General features: G+C 30.8%; 1 protein-coding gene across 4 annotated transcripts in view; it reads left to right on the top strand.

Moving 5' to 3' along the window:
* pnt (ETS transcription factor pointed) overlaps positions 1–22,148 on the top strand; it is a 189,377-nt gene that overhangs the window by 154,067 nt on the left and 13,162 nt on the right. The window contains exon 1 of one of the 4 annotated variants that reach the window (XM_088192174.1): positions 5,666–18,400. The exons of the other annotated variants lie outside the window; for them this stretch is intronic. Within the exon in view, the coding sequence (XP_088048300.1) occupies positions 18,313–18,400 (88 nt within the window). The 5' untranslated portion in view covers positions 5,666–18,312. Of the gene's footprint in view, positions 1–5,665; positions 18,401–22,148 lie in introns of those variants that run through there. 4 annotated transcript variants of the gene reach the window in all.

The raw sequence follows: 22,148 nt of genomic DNA, 5'->3' as shown, positions 1-22,148 counted from the left end.
CACATTTTCTTTGATTCTCGTTACCTGTTCAAAATTTATCGTACGGCAATAAATATGTTTTATAAAACATCAAGATGATTTTTTCGTAATAAAATTGTGAAACATTAATAGTAACGACCGACTCGCATCAGCGTCTTCGCATTGGTGGTTGGTGCATTCGTGTGTGAAATTCTGGGGCCATTGTTGTGTGTTATCCTTGCACCCCGCTTTAGTGCTCACGTACCGAGACGAAGAGTTCGGAGTTCGTAAAACAAAGAACCGTCAAGAGTTTCTTAATGCTTTTGGATCGGATTCATAAACCGAATCGTCGGACGGCGATCCCTTTCGTGTCTTCCCATCGTTGTTCACCTGTCTTCTTGATGAATTTACGCAGAATATGATTAGCATTGAACGATCCATGATACAATAAATCGCGGCGATAAACTTATTCGCATAAGAAATTAATAATTTTATTTTAAAACTCGTCGCAAAAACAATTATCACTTTTCAGAAGGCAAAAATTCACGTCAAAAGCAATAAAATCGTGTCGGTGCCGTCGCAGTGGGAACGCTCGGTAACGAGCGTTCCCACTGCGATGGCGACGGCACGATTTTATTGCTTTTGACGTGGATTTTTGACTTCTGAAAAGTGATAATTGTTTTTTGCGCTCCTCTATTAGGCAAAATTTAAATGTACTTTATTCTATTCTCATATGGCAACACTGAGCAGCAAAAAAAACGCGACTAATTTTTAGATAAATATTACGAGTAAATATTTTTAATAATTTTTAATGTGCAACGGTGGCTAATTTTTATATTTATCTGTAGCATAGAAAAGGTTAACTCGTACTTAATATTATTTATTCAAGAACTTTATTACGATGTTAAAAAATATATAAAATGCCATTTTTGTCATGAGGCCCGGAATCATTGTTTTCCCAGGGACCCGGGTTCGCTCTCGGCGGCCCTGGTTGTGTTTATATTAATTGCAACTTATAGTAAACCGAGGTTATATACAATTAATTAAAAAGGTTGTATGAAAAATTGCCACTATTAAACTCTTCATGATGCTTTAATTATGCAAATTTGTATATGTATGAAATTTTAATTAGCTATTATAACTTACGGATTCACAGCCTTTTAAGTCTGAAAATTTACTGAAATATGTATTTTGATTTCCAGTGCTATTGAAATACTGCTTAAATGAAAGATTTCCAAATTCAGAATATTATTTTGCTTAAAAAAGATAAATGTAGAAGTAACTTAACATTTGTGGATACAATGTTAAAAATGTATTATTTTCCACCCACTATTTGAATTATAGCACATCGCAGTATTAATCCTATAATGCATTTGCGATATCTGTCGGTTTATATTATTAATATTTGTCATAAAATTTTAAATTATATACTTTAGGTGGCGTTGGTTAACATTTAATCGCTAGTTAACGTTAACCGCAAATTGAATTAAATTTTAATTGGAGCTTCATAAGGATGTGCGATGAACTTTCCACTCAAATATGAAAATGACACATTTAACTAGTCCATGGCCGTTGCATAAGGCGTGTATTCGGCAATATGATAATGGCTATGTGAGTAATGTTGGCAAATAGACGATATTTAGCGATACGGTCAGTGAGTTCGTTACCGTCTGACGAGACCCTCTGGAAAATAACCGACACTCAGCTATTGCAAATATTCATATAGTATATTATCAAAGATGTTTGCTGTCAACTGCCCAATTAAAAGCTACATTGAATTTTATTTTATATACACACAATTAGTAATAACGATTTCAGTTTTATATGCATATCTAAATCGTACGAATTGCATCAGATTTACATATAATGTATGCACATAAAACATTTTTTTTAATTGTCCATCTTAATTATTCGCCGGAAGATTTGCATTGCGGCAATTGCTTTTGTACATAAGAGAGACCTTGTTTTTTCAGTTTCTCTTTAGATATCCGAGTGTAACCCTGGGCGCGTTAGTTAATTTCATTTTTTATGTTTTTAATTATTTATCATCACTTTCGCGTTTGTATCGATACATCAAATATAACACGTAGGTGCGTTTAATTTGATTTTGCGGTTTTTACACGATTTTCAAAGCTGCCGTATCCGCTTCTAAACGATTACATTATTTATAATGTTATGCAATAAAATGTGGGGTAAATTGTGTGGTTTATATGTATATTGCGTATTTATGCTAAATTGCAACCCCTGAAACTTATGATTATTTTAAATTATACAGTTTGTTAGTTCGGTACTAATAAGAGATATTAACGAGCAAGTGCACGCGAAACCTGTATAGTGAATTTTTTAATGTTTTATCACTGATAAAAAATCTTATCTTTAATTTTTTCAAATACATATTGCAATAAATTACCATTGATGATGAAATATTATCTATATAAATATTTTAGTTATATATGTTTATTTGCCAAAAATTTTAATCTTTTCCCTGGCGTAGATACAAATTTGCGCTAATGAATATGTAACTTTGGTTTATGAGTATAAATCGTTCCGTAAACGTACTCGTATATTAAAACATTATTTAATCAAAGCAAAAAAAAAAACATAAAAAATAATGGTAATAATGGAAAGTTAAATCGTTTCAAAACCATATAAAAATGATACATATAGTTTATTGTAAAATTAATATAGGAATCAATGCTGCCTATCACTGATAGCTCAATTAAATATTTTTTAAAGAACTTTAACTAGGAGCCTATTCAATGACACTACTTTGCCTTTTTTGAGCTCAGTTGGGGAGAAAGTGACGCAATACGTAGTGCTCGTATTGCAAGACATCTCTCGTTTTTTAAGTCTTGTACTGCGAAACAATCATAAACTAAGCTACTCGCTATCCGAGGTTCCACTGCATTTGATTTGATATAAACTAGATTGAAGCTATTTTAAACATTACTTAATATTTTCAAGAATTAATATTAATATATTAATGTTTTTATAAAATATGAAAATTTTAATAGTATAAAAACATTATTGAATAACATATTCATATATTAATAATCTCGGTATATCTTTAAAAAAATAAAATTTATAAAGTTTTCATTGATACTGCATGAAGTGTTCTATATGTATTTCTCATGGAAAATATAATTTCTTTATAATATATAATTGAATTTAAACACATCAAATGCTTGAAAATTTTATGTTTTATTAAAACAGATTTATAGATGTTCTAACAATATTAAATGTATATATTTAATTTTTTTATAAACGCTGCTTATAAACAGCTTAATAGTTTACACTGTTTTAATTAAGTATTGTAAGCAAATCATCGTTTATAATAATATTTAGTAGCTTTTTAGATTTTCTAATAGTACAACAAATCATTTTTTATTTGTGTGACTCATAACGAATGCATATCAAAATAATGGATTAGATTTTTTTTTCAATGACTTAGAATCCAAACTTTAGATCATTCTTTTCAATGGTTTCTGATTAAGTAGTTAGTACAAATTAATAGCCGTTGATTATTGTATGTTTTTATAGTATTGCATAACGTCAAAATGGCGCGTATCACAATCGCGGAGACCATAAAAGTGGCATAATCCCCCATCATAAAACAATAACAACACGACGAAGATCTATTCCACCCAGCTAGTTTTTGTACATTGTAATATGGCAGTTTCGCTTTTGTGTATGTACGTTTTCAGTCGGTAGTCGCGTGCTTTTCCGACGCTTTTCGCAACACATCCGATGCGTGAGCTCCTTTCCTCGTACGTATATATGATTTTCGCTTTCGTCTCGGTCTGATTTGCAGGCTGTTCCTTCTTTTCGCCTTCGTTTGTTGTTTCGCAGCGGTCTCATTGTTTCACTTTTGATTTTTGATTCGCTACTGACAGTCATAAGCCGGCGGCGATCAACGCACCAAGTGCGCCGAAAGCAAAAACGACGACAGAAATAAAAAACGCGTGATTACCCACAACAATAATTATTGTGTAATGTTACGCGAATCATAAGCGACGTAAATATAGTTAGTTGTACTAATTTATATGGACGATCTAATTAACCGTTGGCCATTTCCTGAACATGCGCGATATCGGTTAACCGCCGATACTCACACGTCACACTGGATATGATTATGGTCTGGAAAGGTGAGAATCAAGTATTGTTTTATAATAGTTGTAACATTTGTTTTTATTCTCTTGCTTAATCAGCATTTATTCGAAGTGTTCCGTTTAGCTCATCTTAAAATTACAAAAAGTTCATACTGATTTAACAGAGTTGTGTAAAATCTTATTATCCGTTCCATTTTAAAGTTGACTTTGTGTATAATCAAGCTTCTTAGCTAGTATGTATCACTAGATGTCGAGTTAGAAGAAACTAACATAAACTTGGTTGTCAACGTTGTTAAAGAATTTACGCTTTTTTCTTAAGGTGTTTTAAATTTAATTCATCTTTTAAATGTCCTGTTTAATAAAAGTGTTCATAACATTGTATATTAATGTACTAATCAAGTCATATCATTACATGTAACGTAAGGTTCAAAAGGGACAAGTTTTTATATGAACTCATTTTTTGATCGATGCATATACCCTTTAATATCGTTTCGCAAAATATCGAGCACTTTAACTAATGGACGCTGGAGTAGCGGCTTCTTTTTTATCTTCTTCGTACGCTCATGAAAGCCTTTGATCGTTATACATATTAAATTAAAAGCATATCAATCTATATGGTTCGATGATTTTTTTGGGACTCGCACCTGGCGTATCATTCTAATATAAGGCGTACAAAAAACATATAATTTTAATATATGCCTTATCAATTCTTATGTTGAACCGCAACGTTCGATAACGCCGGTATCGGAACGAGTTAACGGCTCGTTAACGCACATCGAGGGTAGCTTTTCTTTTTAAATTTTGACCTTAAAGCAGCAGAGTGATGATACTCAAAATTTGAGACGCACGTGCGGGATCGAGTTGCAGCGGATGTTGAACAACTGTCCCGAACACGTGTACAAGTGGGGTGTCGAGTCTAAAATGTTAAAAAAAATTGAATGACATAGGGAAGTTTTCAGCATATATTTAATTTGACATTCAAGGACATTAATGCTTATTATATAAATTGAAAATAGATATAAATCTAATTTTTAGATTGTCATTATTAGATCAAATATTTTTTATTGAATAGTGCAATTCTATGCCGTTTCATTGTCGCAGTAGGATTATAGTGCGCTGCCTTTGAAATCCAAAACCGAGCTAAAAGGGTTTGTCGCAGGTTTTCGCGATTTTACAAATCCATTGTCGCACCTCTATAATCTCCTTTTATTGCCCCAAATTCGTTGTAATTGAAAAGGTTCGTTTCTAATTCACATAATACAATTCCTTCTATATATCATTGAACGTTATCTGAGATCGTACTTAAATTTGGGATTCATTATTCTGTACAACCCATGTCAAACAACCTATCCTCATATCTCACAAAAACACGCTGTTAATTTAAAAGATTAACGAACAAACAACAACATATTTTTATCTGTAATGATAGTGCTAAAAAATATGCATAAACATTGTTTATGCGTGGGTTTTACTTGGAAACATCTGTCGATTGATATAAATAAATTAAAATTATATATAAAATATTAATTCTTCATATTATACTATTTTTTGTTTTGGTTTGTTATAATCAGATGCTTAAAATCATGTAAAAAGTACTGTATGTGTGATTTACATGAGCTTATCGAGCTTTTGCTATCTCGGTACTGTTATCGCGCTGACCATAGCCGCAGTTTCCTGTTTTATATATGTACGCTGTGTTTTTAATTTATATATTATGTTCGTACCCAAATAAATTATATATTTATTTGTTAACAATTGTTATATTAAAAGTGTTTGTAAATAATAATAAATGATAAGGAAAATTACGAACGAATTCGCTTCGCAGAAAAGCGAAAATTTGGTTAAAAATAACCGAGGAAAAACTCCAGTTTTTATGATTGTTGCGTACTTTTAAAGCGATTTTACAGAACAAGTACTACTTTTATAACATAATTGAGTTCATTTATATATTTTTTCAGTCTTATGAAACGTAAAAATAACGATACATTTTTATTACATTATTTATTATAGATTTTGTAAGCTCAGTGAATGAAACAAATTGATTTTAAAATTATATGCATAATTGAAGAATTAAATTTACGTAATAATATCACCATTGTAATGGACACAGTAGCTATATAAATTTGGTATATCCTGAAACATTGTTCAAACTACAAAAACTTAAAAGAAAAACAATTTAAAAACGCCAATATCTTCTTAACTTTTAGTACTAAAATTCGATTGAACGAAAACTCGTTTCAAGCTCATATACTTTTAATAGTCCTAAACAAAAGGCACTGATGGGTTAAAACAAAAATATTTTGATAATGTGCGATCTATAGTAAAAGCTTTTTCAATTTTTATTAAGCATAAATTCATTCCTTCTTTAAACTTTCTCTTATGAAGCAAAAAAAATCATTGTGCTCCGGCGATTATACTCAGTGTACATGTATAAATTAATTATTTAAAATTTGAAAAACATAAGTCCAAACGCAACAATTATTTTGTAATTATTCTGTATAATTGCAGAAGATACAGAACGTAAAACAATATTGAACATATGTAGGCAAATATCCCTTTAGTGCGAATTTTGACGTATTGATTAATTGATGCCCAATTTTGCTGACATTAAATTTGCTACTGTCACTTTCGATTATTACTTACATATTGTAATTAATGTAATGTCTATAATTTTAACATTATATTCGAGATATTTACATAATAAAATGACATGTACACTCGGTGTACATCACAGTAAAGGAAATGTAAATGTTTTTTTTTACTCATTTTTTATCCAAGTGAAATTAATTAACGTAATGCCTAAAATTTTAACATCATATTCGAGATATTTACATAATAAGATAACATGTACACTCGGTGTACATCGCAGTAAAGGATTTTAATAAAAAAATTATCTAATTGTATTACTTATTAAGTTCACTTATGTCTTTTCTACTAACTACCACTAATGTCTTTCGAGATATTAAAAATATAATTCAGATCTAAACACATGATTAATATTTGTTTTTCCATCTTTTCATGTTGCCATTATTTAAAAAAAGCATATGCGTGATATTAAATAATCTAATATATCACTCAGATTCAATAATAAATTATGTAGTATCCATCTTATGAAATAAATATAGGAAATCAAAAATTAACATTAGATATGTCATTACGTACAATATATTTAATTAAATGTGTAGTATTAGAGAGCAAATAAATATCTACAAGGTTAGTTTTACAAAATCATTATTAGATTAAGGGGAAGCATCTTTTGAAGTTTGGTTGTTTTCGTGACACCATTGGTTGTTATTTCGATTCTTTAATGTATCATTTTGTTAAGTTACTCAATTTTTTTCTATAATTAAATATACTGATATTTTAACAAAGCGCATTTATTTTAATACATTACTTTTTATATTGTCACCGCATTATCATTAAACTATACATGTTTTTCTCTCGTGTTTATTATTATTTTGAAGTTGTTCTCGCGCAGCTGTATTATCGTTATTTTCAGCTTATCACATTCCACGGTCAGCGTGTCGAACGAGTCAAAGTGATAACAAATATCAATCCGAAAAGTTCAGGACTCGTTGATAAAAAATATGTATATTAATATATCGGCAAGGTCGCGGGGGCATTAATTATGATCTGCCTTCAACCACCTGGCCGACCCAGGTACCTGTGCGCCACATGCCTGATGCTGAAGTCAGGATCTTGGGGCCGGATGTTGGTACACGTGTCCCGAACGTGCGTTAAACGCTCCTCCACTCTGTTGGTTTATATTTAAACTCTTGACACATATTATACTTTCGCGTCTTGTTTTGCTTTTATGGCGGACGCCGACGAAAATAGATTTGATGAGTGTCAAATATGAACGAGTTAATTAAAAATATTTATATTTTATATTGATTCGACGGTGATTTTTTTGTAAGGTATAATAGTTTTTAAAACATGCCATTTGGTTGACTCGAGGGTGCTTGTGAACTTTTGAACCTCTGCGGTCATTGATGATGACAGGAGATGCACTCGAGACCCTCGAGTGTTCTTCTCTATAAAGGCGTATACGTACACAGATCTTTTTATATCGATACCCAAAAAAAGCTTTACATCTTTGCTATGTATGAAAGATATATAAATCAAGTTATTTTATATAGATGGAGGCTTTTCCTGTGCAAGTTGATCTGGGTGTATTGCACTTATATGTATATGTGTTTGCCGAGTCTAACTGTTCATTGACGGGAAATCGCATAATGAGGAGATTTTCTAGTAATGAGAAATCTTGTGGTGTCAATTCTTATTAATGTTATTTTATTATTAATTAATTAACCAATCAGTACATACAAATGTATTTAAGGAAAAAATCTAAGAGTGATAATAAAAATGTGATGAATAAAATTCCTCTGAATTTTTAATTGAAATATGCCTTTATTCGAAAATATAAATTAACACATAAAAATAAAATAAAAACCCGCAATTAACAAAGAAAATAGAATAAATTATATAACAGTAAATTTTGGGCAAGAAGTCATAGTATTTCATTAAATGACATTCATTTTTCTGGTCAAATTTAAGGTAGTCCCTGTTTAGAATTCACGTCAAAAGCAACAAAATCGTGCCGTCGCTACGCAGTGGAAGCACTCTGTTACCTAGCGTTCATATTAGGACTTTTTATAACAATATTACGACTATATTAGGACTTTTTATAACAATATTACAATAAGTTCTCAGAAGTCAAAAATCCACGTCAAAAGCAATAAAATCGTGCCGTCGTCGTCGCAACGGAAACGCTCGTTACTGAGCGTTCGATCTTTTAAATTATGGATTAAAGTTGTTTTATCTATTTATATAAATACTATTTCAGGGAAAGTTCAAGACATACTCCCACATAATACAGTATTAGCTTTTTTAAATTTTCATATAAAAGCATGACTGACTATTTTAACCCGATGACGGGATGTAGCAACATACATAAATGTGCAGCTCAAATTTGAAACCATGCTTATTTCCATCGAACGGATGAAAAAATCCTGGACAGTTTTATAATTCACCGCTTTCACTGTTCCGTCGATAAAGTGGATACCTTCCATTCCGGAATATATGAAGCACCCCCAGCTCATTTAGCTATCTGGATTTCGCACAGTTGCTTGGAGACATTTTTTGTTCTATCTTTAGGCACATTGACGATGAAAGTACTCGCTTTTCCCGAATATTTTTTTTTGCTCCCATCACAAAGTGTCACTTCCTCAATTTAAATACTTTTGTATTGCACCTATTTTGTAAAAGTAATTGACGAATATACGATAATATCGCAATCAAATTGTGAACAATTTGGCATTATATTTTTATAAATATTATCATGCTAAAATCTGTCAATTTGCTAGGTAATTACTCAAACACAATATAGACCTACCCCTAAATGAGTAATAAAAGGTAATATAATGTTTGAATTTGGCTTGAATTAAGAGAACTGATGTTTTAATGGTACACATTTTGGCTACAATACTTTTCTAAAGTAAAAGAATATGGGTCATAAATGAGTGCTTCAATTAATGGTTTAATTCTAATGTCACGTTCAACTCGTCTTGCGTTTTACTATTTTATTTTGTTTAAGTTAAATACATATCTTTTTACATCTGTGGTGTTTCTTTCATAAATCGACAATCCTCACAGTTTGAGAACTTGCAGGCTAAACAAGTTTGCGCAACGCAGCGCGTGTTTATTTCCGGCGAGGCCGGTATTGTCTCCATTTCCGCCCAATCTCCACGTATACCATACAAGTTTCGTGTACAACACGCCCCAACGCTTCTGTCTCCCTATCGAAATCCCCATTTACATCATACTCGCCACAGACATCCCTTATCTAAAAAAAAATATTAAAGTTAATGATAACTTCATGAACGATTTGAGGAAGCGCCAGAGTCGTCAACCTCTAACGATCCAGTCGGATTACTCAATTAAGAACTTTTTATATCATGCAGATAATGACCGGTATCCGGGCAGTGCGTGGCCATTTTAAGCACACAGACACTCGATACGTTTTTGGTGAATAAACTCAGATTTTTCTTTAGCTTTTGAACAACCTTTACAGACCGGATACGAAGAGGGTAACTCGATATCGATCGGGTCACGTGCAATGAACGCCACTCCCCGCTTATTGGATAGGGATGCTGCAAGACTTTTCTCGGAAGATGTGCTTTTCATACTAACAATGCGTTTTCAGTTCTTATTGTATATGTACTAGCGTCAAAAAAACTTTATATGCTTCTATTCTTTTCAAGTTCTTATCTACAATATTTTATTATACGTAGCTCGTATCAATTCTCAAAAATGTCCTTGATGTGTTATACTTCACAATGCACGATTCACCCTTCAAATTAACATACTATATGCTAATTTTGTGTTAGTATGAAATATTAAAAAATAAAATACATAATCAGAATATTAATCGTAAAGGTGTCAATCTTACTTTTTTATAGTACCTATATTAGAATTGATTTACCTCTATTGAGGAGATAAAATCTGAATCTATCGAAGGACTTGCGTGTGATTTTGCGTATTCAATAGACGCGTGCATTTTTTTTACGACCTGTACGCCAAATTATATCTATAGTATGTTGATTGAATAAGTCATAGACGCGGTTATTAAAAATCCTTATATGCGATTTTTATCGTATATTTCGCCGATGGCGCCGAAATTGTTGACGACTTCTGCATTGCAAAGTAACGAAATGAGACATTTCTATTCCGGGGCGGAAATTTGTCTTAGATGCGTTTTGCTTCTTGAATAAATATTAAATTCTGTGCTGCAGTTAGTTATCTTTCAGATGATTTGTAAGCAATTCAAACTCTACAAGAATAGCATCATCGAGCTATTTTTAGGTGCTCGTTTTTTTATTGATCAATTCGGGGTAAGATAATATAATTTTTCATCAGCAGTGTCACCAATTTTACTTATATTATTTTTTTAGATTGAAATACAATTTGTTTGTTTATCATTGAATATTTTATCAATGACACTTACTCGCTATAATATCTTGTTGTTACTCGCTCGTAAAAAGCCAACCAAACTAACCATAAAAACATTTATATTTTAAGGTACATCCGTCTGTTTAATGTATTTTTTATGATTAAAAAAACCTGTACCTCTACAATTTAATCTCGGTACGTTATTTTGGCCCTTGATAATATATCCTTTTAATATTAGTATCAATCTTTTTTTAATTTAAATTTTTCAATGTAATAATGTTTTTCTCCATATTGACTTACATTACGTTTGAAGCAGCCCTTTGAGTTTCTTTCAAAGCTTAGTATTTCTAGACATTTGACAATGGTCCTAAAATACATTGATCGTTAATCGCATTAAAATTTATTTTAATGAGTTTATGATTGACAATGCTTTCTTTTTAATAAACGCCATTCTACCTGCTTTAAATTAAATATTCCAAAACATAAAATAAGCAGTAGTTCCGTCTTATCTTATAATGCGATATTTTTAGTAGTCACAATCTATTCATATCATCATTAGACACCCAAGTGCCATAAAATTCAATATAACCCCTATTAGGCTTTTTATGTATTTCCCCCTTATCTAATGCCTAATTGACTGACCATAATCGGCGTCGATGTGGGCCACTGGCATAACGATTTTGATTCGCAATCTGATCACGATCTTCGGCAGACGCCGTGTGCGTACGTGGACAATTTGCACGCGAATATTCCATTGTCGCCAAGTTCAAGGATAACACAAGTAGCGACGCCCAACATTTTCATTCGCAGACTGAAAGAGTCTTGACCCCGGCGCGAACCTTGACAAAAGCCTTTTTTAAAGGTTTCGTAAATAAGCGCACACAGACAATTCTCCCACAGTCGAGACAATGAAGCGCCGACATTTAAATTACATCGTCGTTCTGATTTTTTTACGACTTTTTATTATGATCACGTCTATACATATACATGTGCAGGTGTTGGCGACTATCCGCAGACTTCTTTACTGTGTTCTGTTAAGGGCACACTACATAGCCTTCAGCGACTGCCTTCTAATACATAGACTTCAATCAGAATATATGTACAGAGGTGTGACAAAATAATTGGACCACTCTAACATTTCACATATTTTGATATTTTATATTAACTAATGTAGGAAATAAAATTTGTGCGTTAAAAGATTTGACACGTTACTAGGCAATGATTTTTAACAAAAAATTAATGATTATATGTATACCAAAAAAGTTACAGATTGTATTCAGTGTGCAGCACTTTGTGGTTCTGTCAAAACATTTAGATAAAATAATTACGTTTTATTTTTTAATCTCTTTCTAAACTATCAACCATATCATAATTCTTCGTAATTTGTGGATTAATTCGATTGTATTTAATAATTTTTATCTGGTGTAAAACAATGATTTTTATAAAATAGCTTAAACAAAAAATATTGCTGTTGAAGTAAAAATTGCTATTTGTACTTTACTTAGGAAAGAAACTCATAATTATCGAGAAAGAGCTCTAAAATTTAACGTGATGAGAATAAAAAAAATGTGAGCATTTATTTAGAAAGCAACCATCATATACAAGTTCATAAATACTAAACATTGAAAACACGTGGCTAAACAACCCAAAAAACTATAATAGCGAATATTGAGAATATGCCAAAAAAAGAAACATATTTTTACAGTCTAAAAGAGTTACTGGATAATATTTTTGTAAATTAAAAATGTCTGAAAATAGGTTGTTTGTGTAAAAACATTTTTATTTTTTTAAATTACATAAAAGTATGTAGAAACTACAAACATATGAAAAATAATGTTTGGTCCAATTATTTTGTCACACCTCTGTATATGTTTTTTAATTATTTGTATCGGAATATTTTGATTTTTAATTTCTTGATGAATATTGCACTTCTGTGTTCAACCCCCCCCCCCCCCCCCGATGTACTGCTGCAGTATCTATAGCTCAGTATGCGCTTTTTTTGGTAAAATTCATACAAAATAATGAACAAAACTAATTTGTAATTGCCGAAATTCAAAAAATTATCCATATTTTCTTTTAATATTATGCAGCTGTGGATTTTATCAATACATAGTATTAATTTATCTCTCTTTTAAATCAATACGAATAATGTTTAATTTTAAGTTTGTTTAAGTATTTTATTATGGTAATATTTTTAAGCATACTGAGTTGTAGTTACTGTAATCCATTGCTGGCAATAAATTCCACATCAATTAAAACTTAATTAGTGTTTTTGGTAGCAGGAATAATTAATAAGTCTGAAACATTTAATGCTCTATTATTTTTTAAATAAAAATAAATAGTCTTGATATTTTTTATTGTTATTTAGAAATAGGTGTTTTTCGATTCTTTATAACTTTAAAAATATATTCGAATATTTGGAAACTGTACTTCTATCTTAATTAAGCCCATATTTAGGCCTTGAAATATGTTACCATGAAGTGATCCAATCACATGTGACTTATTTATTGTCACTGTGAATGCAATATAAATTTAGAATAGAAGTAGCTTGAAGCTAAGGGATAAATCACTAGTAATCAGATTAAACATATTTAATCCTATAAAGAGGACGTCTTCGATGCCCTAAAAACCACAAATTCTTAGTAGATCAATATAGGTATTATATGAATTCTTGTTTGCGAATACCATATTTTCTTGAATCGAGAAATTTATTGCAAGACATTTTTTTTATTTATTGTTATAATTTTGAATCTTCCGTAAAATTTGCATCATTTTGGTGTGTTAGTCAAATAAAAAGATTTTAGAAATTAATTTTAATAAGTATAATTTTTGGAGTAGTGTCGTTTCTTATAAAGCTCAAGTTCAAGTCTATAACACGACCATTTCCTTGTTCTTAATCTTAATGTATATTATTCTGAATCATCTGATTTCATTGTTATTTCAAATTAGAAACTTACAGTTCGATTAAGAATAGTACTGTCATTTTATCGTGCCAGCACGATAGCCCAGTGGTTTAACTTTGTGTCTAATATCTGTTTTCGAATCCCATTTGGATCCGTGTTTTTCAATTTTTATCGTGTCTGAGAGATCAGAATTAGTGTTTATTATATAATTATAATTTCGATCTATCATAGATTAGGTTTTTCTAGATGTTCCTAATCTCACTAATTCTAAAATAAAATCGAACTTGGTGGCGTATAGTTACGTCTATTGATTGTAGGCTATAATAATAATTCATAATTAAAAAATATATGTTTGATTTCAGTCTGGTGTCTCACTACATACTTAGTAGTTGTTGATTGTGTTGACCCGGTTGTAACGCTTGTAACCTGTTAAGTTGCAATAGAAGATTACAATAAATAAAATATTTAAAGACATAACCACTGAATTGACTATGTATTAAATTGAAAGCTTCAGAACGATCACTTTCGGTCTCGTCGTCACGCGCCCATTGTGGTCTTCTCAACATCCCTTCGCCGCCGCTAATATATTCTTCCCATAATGCGTCCGGCTTCATTGCCACTCACTTGCCTTAACTGCCCCAGTGATTACCAACTTTTTTCGAGACCGGTCCGCGCTTTTCCCATAGCCGATGACGCATTCTCCGCGGCCATTGTCTCCTCCATTCAATTTACGGGCAATTTATTTCAACACACACATTTATACGTATATATGAAAATTGTGTTCAATTTTCAATTTATGCGCGTCCTTTCAACGTGTGCACTTGTCCGCGTCGACCTTGGAAAAATCCTGATCCATATAAAGCGACTTGAGAACCGTTTTAATTTATATATTGTGGTCGGTCTGATCTTGGCGAAGCTCTCGAAGCTCATTTCAGTGATCTCGCGTCGGATAAGACCGATAGAAAGGATCGAGCCTGTCATATGTGTGAATGAGCAGTTCACACGTGATGATTATCTTATGGCTATAAATGTCATGAAGGTTTTTATATAAATATTTTTACAAAGCTTTGTAAAACCAATGTGCAATTGCACGACGTTTATTATGATCGTTAAGGTAAAAAAGCATGTTTTTTATAAATATGATTACTACTTCATTTATATCTTGATATTGTAAGTTGTCGCACTTTTCCACAAGTCGCTTGTAGATAATGTAATTGTGGTACAAGTTTTTATCATAAACTAGCGTTGCAAGCTAATCAAACCGGCGATAAACCATGTATATAAAGTAATATAACTTAATAGCTGACCTACCCTAACTGTTAATATATTTACATATTTACTCAAATGTAATTATTATTAATTAAGTTATAAATCAGTACTAGTACGATAAACCGCTGGTTTAAAATCAATCAATTTTAATTAAGGTAATTGTAGGACCGCATTTAAAACATATCAAATCTAAGCTAGTCTCTTTTTAGTTTCTCTATATTCCATTAAACTAGTTGGTAAACTTATTGCACGTGCTTTATTAGGTGAGCTACTATGTATATAGGTCGGAAACTTTTCCACGCTAAAGTTTTCGTTATCATTTCCCGTAAAAATAAACGTATAATTACATATTTTAAGAAAGTGTTAAGCTGAGTTTTTATACCGAAATCATTAACTGTTATTTTATTAAAAATAAAATGTATTTTAGTAAGATAGAGCTAAAGTTTATTTGGCCAAAAAAGTTTAAAGTTGTAGAAAAATACGGTTTTAATAAAAATTGTGAAAACTATTTTTCCGCCATAGATTTTATGATACTATTTTTTTTAATAGCAGTGATTAAAATATTATAAAAGGAACATTTAAAGCGGTTATTAGATAAACTTTTATATGAAGACACAACAAAAACAAACTATTATGGTTTGAGAAAAGTAATATTCTCGTAACTAATATCTGAAAGACCTGTGTTCGAATCCTATATGAATCCTGGTGCTCTTCAATTTTGATCATGTTTGCAAGATTGCGATTTGTGATTATTATTAAATTATAGTTCCGATCGATCATCACACATTAGGTTTTCCTAGATTTCCCTAAACTCGCAAATCCTAAAATAAAATCGAGCTAGATGGTGTATAGTTTAATATATCTATTGATTGTAAGCTTTCAGTCTGGTGTCTCACTTCATACTTAATAGTTATTGATTGTGTTTTACCCGGTTGTAACGCATTGGACTAACGTATGTTATGCTGCAAGCGGAAAACTAACAATGAATTAATAAAATACTCTTCTCACTTGAATTTAAGAAATTGTAAAAAAATGTCTTTATATAGTTTTGGAATATTACAATAAAAAATAAATATGTAAGGACATATTCACTGAGTAGGCTATGTATTAATTAAATGTTTCAAAACGATCACTTTCCTAGATTTTCCTAACCTCACGTATGAATAACTTGATAAAAAATATTAATAAAAAATCATGCTAGCTCATCTTTGTTTATAATTAATAAAATATATGTCACTGCTTGTAAATGTTGCTTTTGTTTACGCCGTTGTAACACATCGGCCTTGTATTATGTTATGCTACAATTAGATTAAAATTAACCTAAGCTCGTTAACTGGTAGCTTCTTCGTTTATTATGTTTTTATTATTTTTTCTGTAATTGGTATCTACATTGAAATCGAGTCTTACATCAACTGTAATATTAATTAGCGCAAGTATTGATAATGAAATCACTTTGAAACAACATAAAAACAAAGTAAAAAACCCATATTTTCAGTCTAAAAATCTAAAAATGTTCTTATTGAATTTTTCAAGTAATAGCAAATTTTATTTATTATTTAATTGATTTTTGAAGTACTATTGTTGATTATTATAGCAAAAAATACGTATTACGTAAAATATAAAAAAAATATGGACGTCGCTTTTTCCCACCAAAAAAAATCGCTTTGTTTTTATATCAAACATTTGTAGAAATATTTTTCGAAAAAAAAAAAATTCCAATTCATTTAAGTCGATTTTGTACATATGAACAATATCATGTTTTTCCGGAATTTTCCGTTTTTTAGTATATGCACTAACAGCGGGTTTTGAAATATTCCCTACAACAAAATTATAATATTATTAGTTATATCTTATAAATAGCACATATACTACAAAAATAATTAATAAAAAAACTACGAATGTCACAGATTTTTAATACACGGATTGGCACACAAAAACGTAACGAAGCCATATTTTCCTGTGTCGTTCTACTCCACAGAGATACCCATTTTTAAGAAGTGCCTTTCATTGATGAATTATTAAAAAAACATATTTATGTAATCTTGAAACTTTATTTACATCTACGGATTTTACAGTAAATGGCGAATAAAATTATTAAAAAATAATTTAGATCCTATGTCAATTGAAGGCGTCAAAAATATTTTAGTTTAACGCTAATATAACATACCAATATTAAAAACAAAACATTTTATATAAATTTAAAAAAAAAACATGTCTGATAAACTACAAACCATTTTTAAAAATACTGAAAAAATTGCTTCTTAAATTTTGTGCAAAAAGACGTAGAAGCGATTGAAGGACGATTAACAGAATTTTATTTATTTATTTATTATACGCAAAAATATCATAAACTTGATATTTTATTATAACATTTTAAAGATATTAAACATTTGGGGACTGAATTTCAAGTCATGAATGTTAATAGTTATAATGTATACAAAATGTTCCTTCGTCTTTTTCGCACAAGATCCTAGGAACGATATATCATATTGAAAGGGTTATTCATTAAAACGATCAACGACGTTACTTTTGCATCAACCTAATAATTTGCAATACTTGCTGGTCGCATAGTTTCCTTTGCAAGAGCAGGTGTTTGTTCATTACTGCGAATGTAAGCGTCGGTGGTGGGGGAAGGTATTGTTCATAGTGGGGGTACAACTTCGTGTACGCTCGTGTGCCTTCGTACGTCTTCGGGCGTGTGGCCAGCGACGCGCGGGATCATTCAGTTGAAATGTCGACGTCGAGCGAAGCGGACGTCGCGCACTCGTCAATTTTCCAGCACAAAGCGAGACGCGATACGCGACTACAATTTAACTAATTTATTAAATAGATCTATATACACCAAAGAACACTATAACATAGTCAAATTTAATTTATTGTGATATTATTTGATAAGTGTATTTAACCACGTCGATGGAACGGCAGAGGCGCGGTAAAGAATCGGAAGATTTGTTGATAGTTCTGTGTTGACTTGAGGACGATGGGTCATACGCGTTGATCGAGTGTGTGTTTGTGTGTGGTTATCTCGTGGTCGAAACTGTTGTTCGAGGAGTTCCGGTGCCCAGGAGTTCCGGTGGAGGCCGGAAGTGGTGGCCACGACGACGGCGGAGCAGGCGGCCAACATGGTGCTGCTGGAGCTGGCGGCCGACGCCTTCTACGGAGACTGTCCCGGATACACAGACCTGGACCTCAACCAGCCGTTCCTTCCAGGTACAAGTCCTCTTTTAGAAGGAATGGAAAATCGGCTGAAAACGCCTATAAGAATTATATTGGAAAACAGTGTTGTTATAGAAATATACGTACATCGTTCATTAAACAGATTAATTATATTCACAGTAAAGTTAAATAAAAAAATGTTAATAGACTTTTTTCTAATAAGTAAAGAAAAAATGTACTGGCGAACTTTGCTCGTCGAAAAAGCGACATTGTATTATTAATTAATAATTAAATATTAGTTTTGCAAAAACTACCCCAGATGATTAGTAATAAAACGGAAAGGAAAATTTTCATTGGTCTACCTCTAATTGCGTTATTTTTTTTTTACTAGTTTTATTATTTATTTAAAACTATATCTGAAATAAAAATACGCACTTTAATTCTAATAAGGAAAAGTACATAATTAAAAACGATTGTATTTTTCGTTGCTTTAAATATAACTTGTAGGTGTGTAATAAAATTATTTGATAAATTAAAAATAATGCATATAATACGTAGAGGTATTGAACTCGTGAATAAAACGACACCATAAAATTAAGGTAAAAAACCGTCAGATAGTGTATTGCATTTAGTTTTTACGACGATGTCACAAAATTTTGTGACCGCGTTTATATAAAAACTTAATCGAAAGATGTAAAAAAAAATAATTGAGAACAAAATAGTGTGTTTTTTTATTCAATATGTATATTGAAATAATTGACATATTTCTCACTACAATGATTAAATCGCATTTTTATTCTAAATATTGTTTCTTTTTAAAATCTACATAATGATTTTTTATGCTAAAGTCACATAATTTTGTGTTTGCGATTCATAAAAACTTTATCGAAAAATAATAAATGGGTTATATAGTTTATATTTAATATTTAAAAACAAAATCGTGCATTCTCATTAATTTTATAATTAAAAAAATGATATATTCCTCTCTGCATGGATTGAATCGTATTTCTATTTTTTGTGAATTAAATTTATTTTTTAATCCACTATTCAATAACGCAAATAATACGTAGTTGTACGTATTAGGTTATTTCACTATTTATTGTAGGTATAAAATCAAGTGTATTAAAAACGTCGCAAATTTTTTTAAAAAACACCTCAGTATGTATTATATTATTCTTAGTAAATGTGCAATTTTTTAATTTTTCATAATTTTTTTTAAACATGCTTATACGCCCGATTCTCTTTTTGCACGAACCAATTATTTTTTTTCCATTTACATGGTTGCAAAAAAAAAAAAATATATTTAGGGTCGATTTTAAGTAATGAGAATTTTATATTTTGAGTTGATTTTAAGTAATGGGATTTATCTCCCATTTTCATATGTGCAGTTTATTTTTTTCTCACGGTATAGCCTCTGGAACGTGATATAATAAAATAGTGCATGAATTTTTTTAATTCACTTTAGTTACAAATCTAGTCTTTATGTCACTCTAATGGATTCTTCAAGAAAGTGACATAATACACTTTCGATGAAAATCAGTTCAATGTAATATATTAACAAAGTTTCAATTTAGTTTTTACAATGATGCTACTTGGTTTTGTCTGATTTTTTTACATTATTGCTTATTTATTGTGAATGAAATTTTTTTCGGACTACTTTTATTTGCGCCATTCTTTAAAAATGTTAAAAATTTACTTAATTTATTGTTATTAAAAAAAACATATAATGTTAAACGTTATATAGGTCAATTGCGTTTGTTGAAAAACTGCCACCATTCAATTTCGATAGAAATCCACCAGATATCATATATCACAACGTTTTTTATGATGATTTTACAAAATGCGATTGTGTAATATTTATTTTCAACGATTTTATGTATATTTATACAAAAATAACATCATATACATGTTTTAAAAAAATAATATAATATGTTATATAGAATCGAAATCAGATTTATATTTATAATGAAAATCTATTATAAATATTTTTCACTAAATTTAAAAATATGATATTTTTAAAATAATTTTTGATAAAACATTTTAACGCCCTAGCTTGATTTTAACTAATTGTCACGATATTCATCCGTGAGATTAAGAAAATCTAGGAAAACATAAACTATGATGATCGATCGGAATTATATTTATATATTAATCAATAACTTCGGTCTCCTAGACACGATAGAAATTGAAAAACAGTAGGTCTTTTAAATAATAATCAACGACTTGTAATAATTTTAATAAATATTGAATACGCCAAATTTTGATATCAAATGTTATTTTTTTAAGTGGCAGTTTATAATTTAATTTGTCACCGATGCGGCCCTGTCCAGGTACACATTGGTCGCCCTGAATACTAAATATCGTTTCGCGTTCAAATCGAGCCTAACAATAGACCTTTTTTAATTAAGTGTTCGTTGACGCGTCTCCGTCTCGGGCCGGATCATCGATCGCTTTGTTGCTTATATAAGGTGAAAATAGTTATACACATCTATATAATTCATGTGATTAACAAAGAGTCGATATAATTTTAATAAGCCGCTTTATTGTGCAATAATTGAGAGCCGTAATGGTATCCACGTCGGTCGTTTTGTATTCTCGCAACCACCTGTTGGTCTGCTTTGCTCTGCCGCTGTTCAAACTACGCTACCAATTATGACTTGATAACGATGACTATGCTCCTGGAATGTCCCTTGAAATAACACAAAAATCACATTGGATAGTACATAAAAAATATCAATCAAAACCCATTACTTTCAATACTAAAATTGACAATTATGATTTTTATTTGATAATTTAATTGTCAAATTTAAAGCTGAAGCTATCTAGTTATAGCATATACTTGTTAAAAGGTAAGAGTTTATCTGGCCTCAGTCGCTAGTGAAACTGCGGCTGAAATTCATCTCCTAATTATTGCAATGATGCTGTGAATTTAAAGCAGTGATAAAGAAAGATATAAAAGGCCATTTGCCACTGAACTCATTCAAAAAATTGCTGTGAAAAATTGTTTTAATATGCGTTTTATGATTCATAAATTAAAAAGCAGGCGCTAGAGTTCTATTCCGTCATTATTCATAAACAAATCATTGAGGCTCATGGTGACTATATTAAAAAATAAATAAAGGGGTGTTCTAAATAAATATTAATATTCTCCGTAGTATGAGTCAAAGATTTTTTCTCAATCAAGGTTCATATTTATCTTTTCGTAAAATTGATATATGTATATCACAAAATTGCTGTTAAATATGTTTCGAGGGTTTACAATCGTCTTCTTATCAAAAAAATTTTTTTTTAAATGTCGCTGAAGTATAGGGAAGCATGATTTTTGTGCTGGCTGGTATTGTTATTGTTTTTATATGAATAACGTGTCGGCAGTGCAGTAGTGCGCTCCGCATCGTTGGCAATAATGCATTCCATTCGCGTCCCGGTCGGAATAACCGCGCAGTGTCCGCCGGAAGCGATCGCAGCGCCGTTTCCGCCACGCGGCTCTGCTCGTCAAACAACCCCGTAACGGAGCCCTTGAACCTTGGTGATTAATCGAAATGCGTCCACTTGCTCCATCTATTTTTTTAAGCAAAAGCTTAAAATATATCGATTATATAACTTTATAATTATGGCTAATAGGTTGCTCCTCAAATGGTTTAGGGTTAATATTGACAGTTTATATTCTCTTATATGTAATAATCAATCTTAATATTTTATTATTATTTCATAATACGTCTGAAACGTAAATACGGAGTTGAGAATATTAAAGGCGAATTAGACAAATGCATGTTTAGATACTTTATACTTATCAAAAACAATA

This window comes from Plectrocnemia conspersa, unplaced genomic scaffold (genome assembly GCF_051122295.1).
Source record: "Plectrocnemia conspersa isolate PC_06_02 unplaced genomic scaffold, ASM5112229v1 ptg000009l, whole genome shotgun sequence".
Classification (NCBI taxonomy): Eukaryota; Metazoa; Arthropoda; class Insecta; order Trichoptera; family Polycentropodidae; genus Plectrocnemia; species Plectrocnemia conspersa.
Note: the sequence above shows the minus strand (reverse complement) of the source record. Positions and strands in the feature narration are given on the sequence as shown.